The 13,489-nt window shown below is 35.1% G+C and overlaps 1 protein-coding gene across 1 annotated transcript; it reads right to left on the reverse strand.

Moving 5' to 3' along the window:
- Positions 1–2,725: 2,725 nt before the first annotated feature.
- LOC128036185 (uncharacterized) lies at positions 2,726–11,588 on the reverse strand. The gene is made up of 7 exons (XM_052627094.1): positions 11,451–11,588; positions 11,065–11,195; positions 10,818–10,985; positions 10,473–10,704; positions 10,077–10,364; positions 3,041–3,159; positions 2,726–2,756 (listed from the first exon to the last, which is right to left on the reverse strand). The coding sequence occupies exons 1-7, from the start codon at positions 11,586–11,588 to the stop codon at positions 2,726–2,728; spliced, it is 1,107 nt and encodes a 368-aa protein (XP_052483054.1).
- Between the last annotated feature and the right edge of the window lie 1,901 nt (positions 11,589–13,489).

The following is a 13,489-nucleotide window of genomic DNA, read 5'->3' on the forward strand; positions in this document are numbered from 1 at the left end:
GTTATTTTTCGTAATACTTAGTAAAACTAATCCGATAACGGAGACAGGGTAGGGGTGTTACATAAATAGCCCCCAAAAACCCTTTTATGGGTTCAATCCAATCATCACAATTTTAACGATTTTTCAAATCCAAACTAGTTAGATTTCTTACACTGGTTTGATGCGAAACACACACGTGAACAACTATCGGCTTCACTATTGATTTGGGGCATTTAAGTCAGCACCTGAAACATTTAAATACTTAAAAATTAGTAGCTATTCCATCTTTAAAATCTTTAATTTGATGAATTAAAAATTTCCCAACATCAAAAATGAAACTACACACTAGCCCATAATCAACCACACTTACGCTTTCTGAATTGCTAGATCTGAGTCGCCGATTGATCAAGATTTAGTTTTCATATTTTGCACATGATTAAAGGCTGATTGGTAAGGGTTAAATAACCCAAAATATTTTTGGAAATAGATTGGAAATTTGAAGAAACAACAGCCCCTTTTTGTGCCTCTACGCACGACGCACCACCACCAATGGTGGCGAAATCGGGGCTGATTTAAAATGACAATTGAAATCACTTTAAAGACTAGAAAAATAATATTTATATATTTCAAAATCACCCTAATTCTAGTTCTTGAAAATTGGGTATTTTATTGAAAAATCCATCAATAAAAATGAAAGAAAATGACACTACTCAAGCAAGAAGATAGGGGCAGCAATTGAGTTCTTTTGGGGCATCAATGGAGGCCGATCTTGAGTGCTAAAATTTTAATTTTTAGACTAGAAATTTTATGATAAAATGAAATCAAGAAGAGGAAAATAATGGTGCAAGAATCCATTGCAAAAGGAAGATAAATTTATGGTGAATCTTAATCGCTTGGGCAGCGGCACACAAGGGAAGAAAGAAAGAAAATTGAAAAGAAAAGAAGAGAGGAAGAGGGTGAACGGGGTAGGGAAAAGTTGACTTAAAGGCTAAAATATACAAGAAAAATTTGTATTTATACCTAGGGTTCAAGGCTTGGGCAACACAAAATAAGGAGAAAGAGAAATTTTAGCAAAAATTAAGCTATTTTGCAAGGGAAGCTAATCAAACTTAAGACTTTAATCTAATTTCCATGCTTTCTCATATTTCTTTTAACCACTGGGCTATTTCCCCATTCTTGAAATAATTTTGCAATGTTTATTTTAAAAACAAAGCATGTCACATGCTAGCTTTGATGCAAAATTTGCAAGATAATAAAAATGGTACAAGAGAAAGGATTTGAACTTGGGTTTCAAGGAACGTCACATGTTAGCTTTGATGCAAAATTCTAACACCCAGCATGCTACCAATCTGAATTCTATCCCTTTCTTAAGTATTGTAATAAAATAAATCAGCGTTTTATCAAAATTTACCAATTGACCAGACATATCCTTATATTCCTTTATAATTTCTTTCATAGTCAGCACTCCTTCATTTGTTGCCTTTCCTAACAGCATGCTATCATCTGCAAAAAATAAGTGAATTAGAGGAGCACCCCCTCTCCGCACCTTTACGCCACTTATCATCTGCAAAAAATAAGTGAGTTGAGAATCCTTCTGCGCATTTAATAAACATATATGGGCTTAAAGGCCACCCTGCCTTAAACCCCTTGTTAGTTTAAAATTTATTCCTTGACTCCCATTTAACAGAACTGAATAAGACACACTTTTCACACATCTCATGACCAACGTAATCCATTTTTCATATAATCTAAGGGTTCTTATCATCTTTTCCAGAATCACCCATTCCACTCTATCATAAGCTTTGCTCATGTCAACTTTTAGTGCAAAATTCTCACTTCTTTGTTGTTTCTTTTTGAAAGGGTGTAACACCTTATAAGCCACCAGAATATTGTTAGTAATTTGTCTAGCCAGAATAAATGTGCCTTGTGTTTCTCCTATACACTCATTGAGAGCATTTCTAATTCGGTTGAAAATTGCCTTTGAGATGATTTTGTAAACAACATTACACAAACTGATAGGTTTAAACTAGCCCATATTCTTTGGTGTCTAAATTTTAGGAATTAACACAATATTGGTGTTGTTAATCTTAGCAATCTCTTTATCATTGTTCAACACTTCCAAATAGAACTTAATAACGTCTTTCCCTACTATATGCCAATATTTTTGAAAAAAACAAGGCGGGAAAACCATCCTTACTAGAAGCGTTTAGGGGTGCCATTGTTTTCAACGCTTCAATTATGCCTTCTTCCTTAAAGCTCGCTCTTAGCTCATCATTAATGTTGTTCCAAATACACGGGTGTTAATGTTCTTTTTTAATAGTCTGTCGCCAGTTCTAGTAACTCAACTTCACCTTCCATCCACTGTGTTCAAGTCCTCTAACTGTGTTCCTCTGTTTTCGATAGGATAAAATTTATGAAAAAAAAAGGTGTTCCTGTCACCCATACGAAGCCAATTAGCTCTCACACATTGCTCCAAAATAATTCCTCTTTATGAGCTTCCTCTAGTATTTATTCTTTAGGATCTTCAATGTTTAGTGAAACTAACTCTGCATTCAACTTCTTTCGTTCTTTACATCTCCTATTGTTTATTCTACTCCACTCCATAAGGAATTGGCCCAAATTTTCGAGCTTTTTAGGAAGCTCTTTCTCATTCCTTGCCCAACTTTGTTTTACTTTATCCTCAAAATCTCTCTCAAGGACCCAGTCAGCATTAAACTAAAAAGGGGAATGTCTTCTTGCCGAAACTTTATTCCGTCTTCCCAGCATTTCCATTAGAACTGGACATTGATTAGAAAAACTATGAGTAAAATGAGAGACTGAATATTTTGGAAACCTTATCCACCATTTTGAATTTGCCACACCTTTATCGAGCCTCTCCCATATTATTAGTGGCTAATCTCCCCCTCTCTCAAGTAAACCATTGCCCTTAGAAGCCCAAATCATTCAAATCACATTCCTCCAATGCATTCCTACAAACCTCCATTTGCATTTCTTCTCGCAGCCTCCCTCCTTTTTTTTTTCAAAAGAGAACATCACCTCTTTAAAGTCCCCCATGACCTACCATGGGGGTTGATTATCTACCTTAAGACGTCTCAATAGATTCCAAGATTCTTTTCTTTGACTTTCAACATAAGCTCCATAAAATCTTGTGAACCTCCAAGGAGCTTCCCCATTATCTTCCTAAACATTAGTGTCAATATGAGAACAGGAAAAGCTTTTTAAAGTAATATGAATGTTATTTTTCTGCACAAGCGATAGTCCCCCCTTGACGCCTTAGCACCAACATCAATTCCATTGGAATAACCACATGATTTTTTTTATTCTTTTTCCATTTTTCTTGAACAGGCCTTCGTTTCAATTTGAAAAAGAAGTTGAGCCTAAATTTGTCTTAATATATTTTTGAGACGTCTTACTTTCCATGGTTGCCCCAACCCAAGGACGTTCCGACTCAAGCTTTTCATGTCACTCGGTCAGCCAGCTTACCAGCGGCCGCCGATATACCATTGTTCGAGTCTGTTTCCAATGGGATTTTGTTTCCGTTGTCAACATGACCTACACGTTGTCACTTTTTTCCTTCCACTGGACCGATAGGACAGTCTTCTGTATCCACCTCCTCTCCATCTCTTTTAGGGGGTTCTGAACTACTTTCATCCCTTTTCCTATATTCCCCTCGATCTTGACGATTTTGAAATCATCTGTTGCTCCACCCCGTAATTGCCTCTTTCCCCTTATCTCTATTTAGATGATAGATAGTCATGAGTTCTAATTGTCCCATCTCCTTTCTATCATTTGAATTAGATCCAACTCTTACCGTATCAATCGACACTTCTCGTAACCACTTACTCGTGATCGGTGTCCTCTTTGGCACTGCACGTAATGAGATATCCCACCTAAATACCATCTTTTGTGTACCCATTGTTAATCGGATTGGGCAGAAACTTTCCCCATGCCCAAGTTTCCCACAAAAAAAAAAAAAACAAAAAAGCAATAATTTTTCATATTGGAAAGTAGCATAAGTCAATCTATCCTGTCCATAAATAACACATTTCTTTCTTTTAATCGGGTTTCTTACATCGAGTTTGACCTTGATATGCATGAATTTCCACACTCCTTGTGTGATAATTACAGAGTCATATTTTAAAAATACCCCAATAAAATTACGTAGTTGTTTCGCGATGTTTTCAGACATACATCCTGGTGGTAAATTGTGGATTTGTACCCAAAAGTCTGTGAAGAATAAAAGGACTTGTACTGGATCCTCCCCTTTTGCCAACCGATGAAGGATAATTAAATTTCAATTAAAAAAACCATGGCATCCCATTAACCACTCTTCGAATGTCCACCTCATTAAAGAAATGAAAGAGGGTTGATTTTTCTTCCAATTCGGATATAGTGATCCCCTCAATTAAGGAAAGTGGACAACTCCATTGGTTAAATTTTTCCTATTAAAAACAGATTGAAGTCATCGTCATAATCTTCCTCCTCGACTTGTTCTAACACTGGATCTTCCTCCTCATCATCGATGTTTAATCTTGCAAGATCTTCTTTCATATTGAATTAGGGGGGAGGGCCCCAATAAGGAAACAAAAGGCAGATTATCGTAACTCAAAAGAATTGCAAAAGAAAAAAACAAAAATCAACAACTGCGCAAGATGCAGACAAAAGTAACGAAAATTTAGGAGAAAAAACCCTAACCACAACGAAATCACCGACTAATTTTTTAATTTTTTAGTTATACATTTTAAAAGTCTATTTTCAAATTATATATAATCACGTAACATTTTAATAGAAAAATTAACCACATTAACTGTTTGAATTAATTAATAATATTATAAAAATATAGAGGCCAAATTATATTAAAAATAAATTTTAAAAATTTAAATATAATTTAAGTATAATAAAAGACAAAATTAAAATTTAACAATATATCGATAATATAAAAAAAACATTATGATCAACATGTTAATGAAAGAAGGTCCTTTTGGACCTTCCTTTTATATTGAGTTATATACATAAATCATGTATATTCATTTAAACACAATAAACTATAATATTTTGAAAATTAAATATAATTAAATATATATGTTTATATAATGTCCGAACTCAATTTATTTTAACTTGTATTTGATTTGAATAAACAAGCTAAATTTGAATAAATTATAAATCAGTTAATTTATTTAAACTAAAATAAACTATTCGCAGTAAATTTATGTTGATAAAAGTATTAGGATTAATGTACACTTTAGTATATTATTTTTCTCACTTTGGTATTTAAATTTTTTTTGACACACTTCAATCTCTAACATTTTCAGACATTATCAATTTAGTTCCAAACGTTATCACACTCTTGGTTCAGTCCATTGGACATTAAAAAAATGATCAGCCAAATATGTAACACCCCATACTCGTCCTAAACGTTATGGTCGGATTATGGAGATTACAATGTACACACAAAGCAACAAATGTTTATTTTTTATGAAAACCATTTTTAGCGGAAAGAGAGTTCAATTTGATTAACTCTTTTTAAAACATAGAAATTTTCGTAATCACATCTTAAAAGTATTACTAAATTCAAAACCAATTTATTTGAAAACATTTGTGCACTAAAGCATTTAGAGATTTTCAATTGGTCTTGCAGTGGAAAAATGTATAGCGTATTGTTTATAAAACTGTGGTTTATTATCTTTAGTTATCTTAAATTAAGTGTCATTTAAAAGATAAAGGCTTTTGCATAATAATTACCAACATAGTCCTAACAATCTAAACAAAACATAAAATGTCCAAAAATAAACAAAACCCAAGAAAGTTCAAAATTTCCATATTAAAAAAAATATAGTCCATAGTAATTAAATCAAAAATGTGAAACCCAAGCTCTAGAGTCGTCGTCCAATCCTAAGTCGGAGGGTCACTTGAAATGTAATAGTCCATTTTTAGTGAAATTGGAACACTGGTTTCGGGACCACAAATTTGATGTGACAATAATTACTTTATTATCATTTTAATATCTATAGCATATTAGTACTATCGTATGAAAATTTCGTTAAGAAATTTTGCCGTTTACATGCTTAATTTGGTATAAAGGACTACATTGCAAAAGGTGCAAAACTTGAGTTCTATAAGGAAAAGGGATTTAATAGTTATGATTTTAAATTTTTAGAGGGTTTATGTTGTAATTATACCATGGTTATAATGAGCGGACAATTATGGCCATTATATATGTTGTTTTTAAAGGTTAATTAAAAGGCTAAATGTGTAATTTAGTAAATAAAGTTATTTAAATTAAAGAAAAGACAAAAGTATCATCTTTTATGTTCATCTTCCACCGAAATAAGCTAGGAAAGACACCATTTTTGATGCTTTGAAGTTTCGGCTAGCTTGGTCCATGCAGGTGTTCATTTTTTAGGTTAGTTTTTAATGATTTTTATATTTTTGGGATCGTTATAGCTTAATCTAGCTAGCCCGGGAACTAAATTGTGAAACTGTTAAACTATTAGGGCTTTTCCATTGATGAATGTGTAAGATTTTTGATGTTTTATGGAAAAAAATGGTTAGTTGTTGATAGACAAACAACTTTTGTTAAGTGATTTTTCATGAAATTGGTAAATATGGATTTAATTGAAAGTAGAAAACTATACATGGTGAAATTGTGAAATAAATGAAATATAGTACTTTCTAGGGACCTAATAGATATTTGGCTAGGATGTGTTGAGGTTGAATTCCATGAATCTTCAATTTTTATGAGCTAGGGACTAAATTGAAAAGAATCAAAAGTTTAGTGTCAAAAGAGTAATTTTGCGAACATGTGAATTTGGATTGAATTGAATAGAATATTTATTAAATTGGTTGAATATCTTTATTTAGATCAATATGAATCCCAACCGGTTCTAAATCGAGAAAGGCGAAAATTTCAAAATAACCAATCGTACTCTTACGCGATAGTTGTCGATGTAAGTTCATAGTAATTAAATTATATCATTTGATTTATAGATGTATTTGTATTTTACAATCAAGTAGTTAATTATTATGTAATTATGTCCCGGATCGCACTTACGTGCCCCTGTTGCACTTCGGTACCCCTGATCGCACTTTTGTGCCGTGTTTACATTTCGATAGCATTAATCAAATAAAATAAAACTTCATGCATTTAATGTTAAGTTAAATGAATTTTTATGTACTTACTAAGCTTTATAAGCTTATACGTGTTTGTGTGTCATTTTGTAGATTTCTTCTGCTAATTGGGGACGGATCGAAACTTCGACTCATACTATCCATCTTCGTTAGTAGCTTTTGAACTCTTTTGGGATTGTGGCATGTATATGTGGCTATAAGTATATACGTATATGTGTTTGGACCCATTGTTTCTAGGTTATATATGTATCATTTGACTTGATAAAATGATGTTGATGCAATCACTTGTGAATGGTTTAATGATGATTAATTTAAGTTGTTATGCTAGTATTTATGTTGAATAGGTGTTTAAATAAATAAAGATTAAGGACTAGTTTAAAATTTTATGTTATAAAGGTTAGGTGATATGTTTGAAATGTGCTGATTTGGTACCTTTTTGATGTTTGGATGTTAGGTAATTTAAGTGGCATTTGATGAGGTAAGCTTAGTTATGAAAGTAATGAATACTATGGTAAATTTAAATATATGGTTGTACATGGTTTGATATTATAATTGAGGTGCCTTTCGGCATATTGGTTGGATGTGTTTATAACATATTAGGATTGCTTATTATGCTTGGTTTTAATGCAATTTGAATGATTGTATATATGTGCAAATTTGGATGTAGGTTCAATGCTAATATGGGTGAGAAAAATGGCTTGAAAAATGACCTATTTTCGTCCACACTAGCAGTGACATGGGCGTGTGTCTCAACTATGTGTGACACACAACCAGGTGGCACGGTGGTGTGTCCTCCGTAGCTTTAAAAGAATTGCAAGTCAAGCTGTTACACGTCCTAGCACACGGCCTGGTACACGGGCGTATGGCTTGGCCATGTGACCCAAGTCAATAAGTTACACGAGCATGGACACATACACGAGCTGAGACACAACCGTGTGTCCTTTCTTCAAATGCCCACACGGCCGTGTGACCCCTGCAATGTTGAAAATTTCATTGTTTTCTGAAAAATTCTTTAAGTTTCTGATTTAGTCCCGATTTGTTTCTAAAGCGTATTTAGGACCTCAATGACTTCTTTAAAGGACAATATGCAGGTTTTGAATTGGTTTTAAAATGTTTATTGATATTATTTGATAAGCTGATATTTATGCTCATTTGATTTGAAAACTCCAATAATGCTTTGTAACCCTACTTTGGCGACGGATACGGGTTAGGGGTGTTACATGAAACAAATCAAGCAAAAACGTAAGCTTTAAGCCCAGTGTGTGATTAAGCCCATAATGTTAGTACAAGTAAACCTAATCAACCGATAATATCATATCGTATCGTATCATGTCATTTCGTAGCAAAGCATAACATAGCATGTCATATCATATTAAGTCCTACCTCAATCCATTACACACCATCTCCGTTCAGCCAATTACACCATATTAGACTACAAAAGTTCATCCATCCAATCACACCAATATGCGGCAGTGTGCCACTCATATCATTGTAGCTAAGCTACCATACATAAATTTGCGGACTAACCGCTATAATTGAAGAAAAACTGCCATATAGCACTTCCTCCATCATATCATATCCACCCCAAAACACTAACATTTCATAATCACATATTATACATACATATATCGTAAGTCATATAGCATACAAACTTACGTACTTTCATACAAATCATAACATGACATATGGTTTAAGGATAACATATATTCCTTAACATACCTCCTAAACTTATTCATATATCTTTACGTGCTGAAACTTATACTTTTCTGGCTCCATACGATGCCTACGAACCTAAGTTTCAAGTCCCTTAAACAGTCCCTAACCAGGCCTTCAAATTTGGCAACAAGGCCCACACAACCCAAAAACCTAGCCCGTGTGGTCCACACTATCTACCAAACGGCCTGACACATGGCCGTGTGGCACTGGGTAGTTTTCAAAAACAACCCTTGTTTCAAAATTTTTTCGAGTTTCTTTCGAGTTTAAGGATCATTTTCAAACACCTGATGATAATTCGATCACCCACACAAGAATCACACTCCAAATCCTACACAAAACACCCAAACACATCGATTTACATCGATTTTCATATCAGTTAAACCCATAATTACACCGAAAAAAATTCCAAAATTCAACGTTCGAGCATTTACCACAAACATAACAACAACCAAAGCCAATTAAACGAACTTAATTCATTGGAGGTTCATTTACAAGAAAGAAAGAATATTGTTTCAAATCAAAAACTCCAAAAACCTCCAATAATAGTTCAATAATGAATACTTGCACAATGACCGATTGGTAATCAATTAACACGTCGAAACAAAAAAATACCCGAGCTGGTTAAATTCTTGAAGCAATCGAAAGAAGAAGAGAGACAAAAGGAGAGCAAAGAAAGCAAAGTAAGAAGAGAAAAGAAAAAATATAATGTGACATGAGAAAAATATTTGGGAAAAACGACAAGAGAAACAAAATTTTGTGAAAACCCATTTTTTTATTTGGATAATAATTATTTAAAAAATCCAAATCAATAAAACTTCTCACTCCTCACAACTACCCAACAAATCAGATACACATCCCTAAAGTTACTCCCATAGAAAAAAATTATATCCAAACTCCTCCATTTAAGTAACATAATCAAGAATTAGCAAAAATAACTACATATTGCTTGCACAAGGGCTCGATCACAGGACCAACGAGTTTATAGAAGCTCAACCACTGAACCAACCCAATTCTCTTATCAAAAATTAACGAAATTAAAAGATAAACCCAACGAATTAAATTGGGCATAATTCAAAATGAAATTAGAAAATCTCAAAACATGGGAATCGAACTCATGATTTAAAACAGGCATGCAAAGCACTTAACCACCAAACCAAAACAGATTATTTAACAAGCTTACGAAATTAAAATCTAAGAAATTTTGGGGTGTACAACTCTCCCCTCCTTAAAGAAATTTCGACCATGAAATTTACCTGCTCAAAGAGATGAGGATACTGCTGAAGCATCAAACCCTTAGGCTCCCAAGTGGCTTTCTTGGAACCATGATTCTGCCAAAGTACTTTAACCAAAAGAATGGTCTTTCTTTTCAAAACATTAACCTTATGCTCCAAAATCTGTATCAACTCCTCCTTATAGGGAAAATTTGGCCTTAACTCAATCTCCTCCACTGGAACCACATGCGAAGGATCAGATCGATAACGTCTCAGCATAAACATGTGGAAGACGTCATGGATGTGATACAACTCCAGAGGCAACTCAAGCTGATAAGAAACTGGCCCAACTCAACTCAAAATCTGATACGGCCCACTGAATCGAGGGCTTAACTTGCCCTTACGACCAAACCTGAGAACTTTTTTCCAAGAAGACACCTTAAAGAAGACATGGTCCCCTACTTCATACTCAATCTCTCGCCTTTTAAGGTCCGCGTACGATTTCTTTCTATCAGAAGCGGCCTTAAGTCGATCTCGAATCAGACGAACTTTATCCTCAGTCTCAGCCACTAACTCGAGACCCAAGACTTTCCTTTCTCCCAACTCAGTCGAACAAAGTGAAGTGCAACATTTCTTACCATAAATAGCCTCATAGGTCACCATTTGAATGCTAGATTGAAAGATATTATTATAAGCTAATTCAACCAGCAACAAAAACTACTCTCAACTCTCTCGAAAACCAATCACACAGCTCCGAAGCATATCTTCCAAAATCTGAATTACTCTCTCGGACTAGCCATTAGCTTGAGGATGAAAGGCCATGCTAAAATCCAGCCGCGTATCCAAAGCTTCATATAACTTCTGCTAAAAACAGGAAGTAAAACGAGGATCCCGATCTGAAATGATAGATACTGGAACCCCATGAAGTTTGACAATCTCAGAAACATAAAGCTTCACCAGCATTTACAAAGAGTAGTAAAACCTAACTAAAATGAAGTGTGTAGACTTAGTTAAGCAATCCAAAATAAACCAATCCGAATCCTTCTTAGTGAGTGTTGAAGGCAACCCACTAACGAAATCCATAGTCAACTGTTCCCATTTCCATAATGTAATCTTAACGGGTTGAAGCAATCCAGGAGGAAGTTGATGCTCAGTCTTAACCTACTGGCACATCAAGCAATAAGACACAAAATCGGTTACCTCACGTTTTAGCCCAGGCTACCAATACAAGTCAAGGAGGTCACGATACATCTTATCACCACCGAGATGTATAGCTTAAGAGCTACTATGCACTTCCTATAGAATAGATTGTCTTAAATCCACATCCTTAGGCACATAGATACGACCCCAAAAACACAAGATACCATCACCATTATACCTAAAATTCATAGTCTTACCCTCATTCATCTGTTAAACCTGACTAATCAAAGATTCATCCAAAACTTGATTACTTTTAACCACATCCAACAAAGACGGCTTATCCTGCAACTCTGCTAGAATCTCATTGTCATCAAATAAACTTAGGCGAGCAAAAATCGCCCTCAAATTAGTCATAGATCTTCGACTAGTGCATCGGCTACCATGTTGCCATTACCGGGATGGTACTCAATCTAATAATCATAATCCTTAAGCAACTTGATTCAACTAGGCTGCCTAAGATTCAACTTTTTCTGAGTTATAAGGTACTTAAGACTCTGATAGTCGATGTAGATGATGCACCTCTCACCGCACAAATAATGTCTCTAAATCTTAAGTGCAAAAACAACTACAACAAGCTCAAGGTCATGAGTCGAATAATTACCCTCGTGCTGCTTAAGTCGCCTAGACACATAAGCAACCACCTTACCTTCTTGCATCTATACACAACCCAAACTAGTATGCGAAGCATCATTATAAACAACAAACTCCTTTTTAGGTTTAGATTGAATCAAAATAGGTGTCTGAGTCAAAACCGACTTGAGCTTCTCAAAGCTCGCTTGTTGTTCAATAGCCCAAACAAATGGAGCATTCTTACATAACAACTTAGTCAAAGGTGTTGCTATCAAAGAAAACCCCTCAAAAAATCTCTGATAGTATCCCGCGAAACCCAGCAAACTCCGAAGCTCAATCACATTCCTAGGTTACTTCCAATCCAGAATAACCTTTATCTTCTTAGGATCCACTCAGATAGCCTCACCAGAAATCACATGCCCCAAAAGCATAACCTCACCTAACCAGAACTAGCATACACTTAACTTAGCATACAGTTCTTTTTCACGAAGAATCTGAAGAACTGTTCAAGACGCCTATCATGCTTGTCCTCAGTCTTAGAATATACCAAAATGTTGTCGATAAACACTACGACGAACTGATCTAGATAAGTCTAAAAAACTCGGTTCATAAGGCCCATGAATGCCGCTAGAGCATTAGTAAACCAAAAGGCATGACAAGGAACTCGTAATGCCCATATCGAGTCCTAAAGGCAGTTTTATGCACATGGACTTCCTTAACTTTCAACTGATGGTACCTAGAACGAAGACTAATTTTCGAGAAAACTGAGGCCCCATGAAATTTATCGAATAGATCATCAATCATTAGAAGTGGGTACTTAATCTTTATCGCCAATTTATTCAATTGACGATAATCCACACACATCCTCTTGGAACCCTCCTTTTTCTTAAGAAAAGGAACTGGTACTCCCCATAGGCAGACACTAGGTTGAATAAACCCTTTATCCAAAAGATCCTAAAGTTGTAACTTACGTTCCTTCAACTCCTTAGGTGTCATTCGATATGGAGTGATGGACACTGGAGCTATACCTAATAATAACTCAATTCCGAACTCAACCTTCCTATCAGGAGGTAATCTCGGCAACTCCTCAGGGAAAATGTCTAGAAAATCTTTAATAGTACAAATCTCTTGCACAACCGAACCCACACTATTCGTGTCATGCACATAAGTCAAATGTGCATCACAACCTTTATGAATTACCTTTTTAGCCACCAGAGTGAAGATTACGTGTGAGAGATAATCTCAACGCTCGTCAACCACCACAACCTCCACATCATCTCCAACCATGAAGGTCACTCTCTTAGACTCACAATCCAAACCAACCCAATGCTCCACTAACCAATTCATACCCAAAATTATGTCAAACCCCCCAAACGAAAACTCCATCAAATTAGCAAGGAGCACATAACCCTGAAACTCAAGTAAACACCTCCTATATACTTAACTAACTCGAACAGATTGACCCAAAGGACTAATCACAGAAAGTTCACAACTAGTGTCCTTAGCCAAAATCCCTAGATTACCCGCTATATTGCTAGATACATAAGAGTGCGTAGATCTAGAATCAGTCAGTGCAAAATAAGGTAAAGAACGTATAGAAACCGTACCGATAATCACATCAGACACACCTCTATCTTTACGGTGACTCACTGCACCTCTGTTTTCATGGTGTTTCGCCTTAGCCT

Source organism: Gossypium raimondii, chromosome 13 (genome assembly GCF_025698545.1).
Source record: "Gossypium raimondii isolate GPD5lz chromosome 13, ASM2569854v1, whole genome shotgun sequence".
Classification (NCBI taxonomy): Eukaryota; Viridiplantae; Streptophyta; class Magnoliopsida; order Malvales; family Malvaceae; genus Gossypium; species Gossypium raimondii.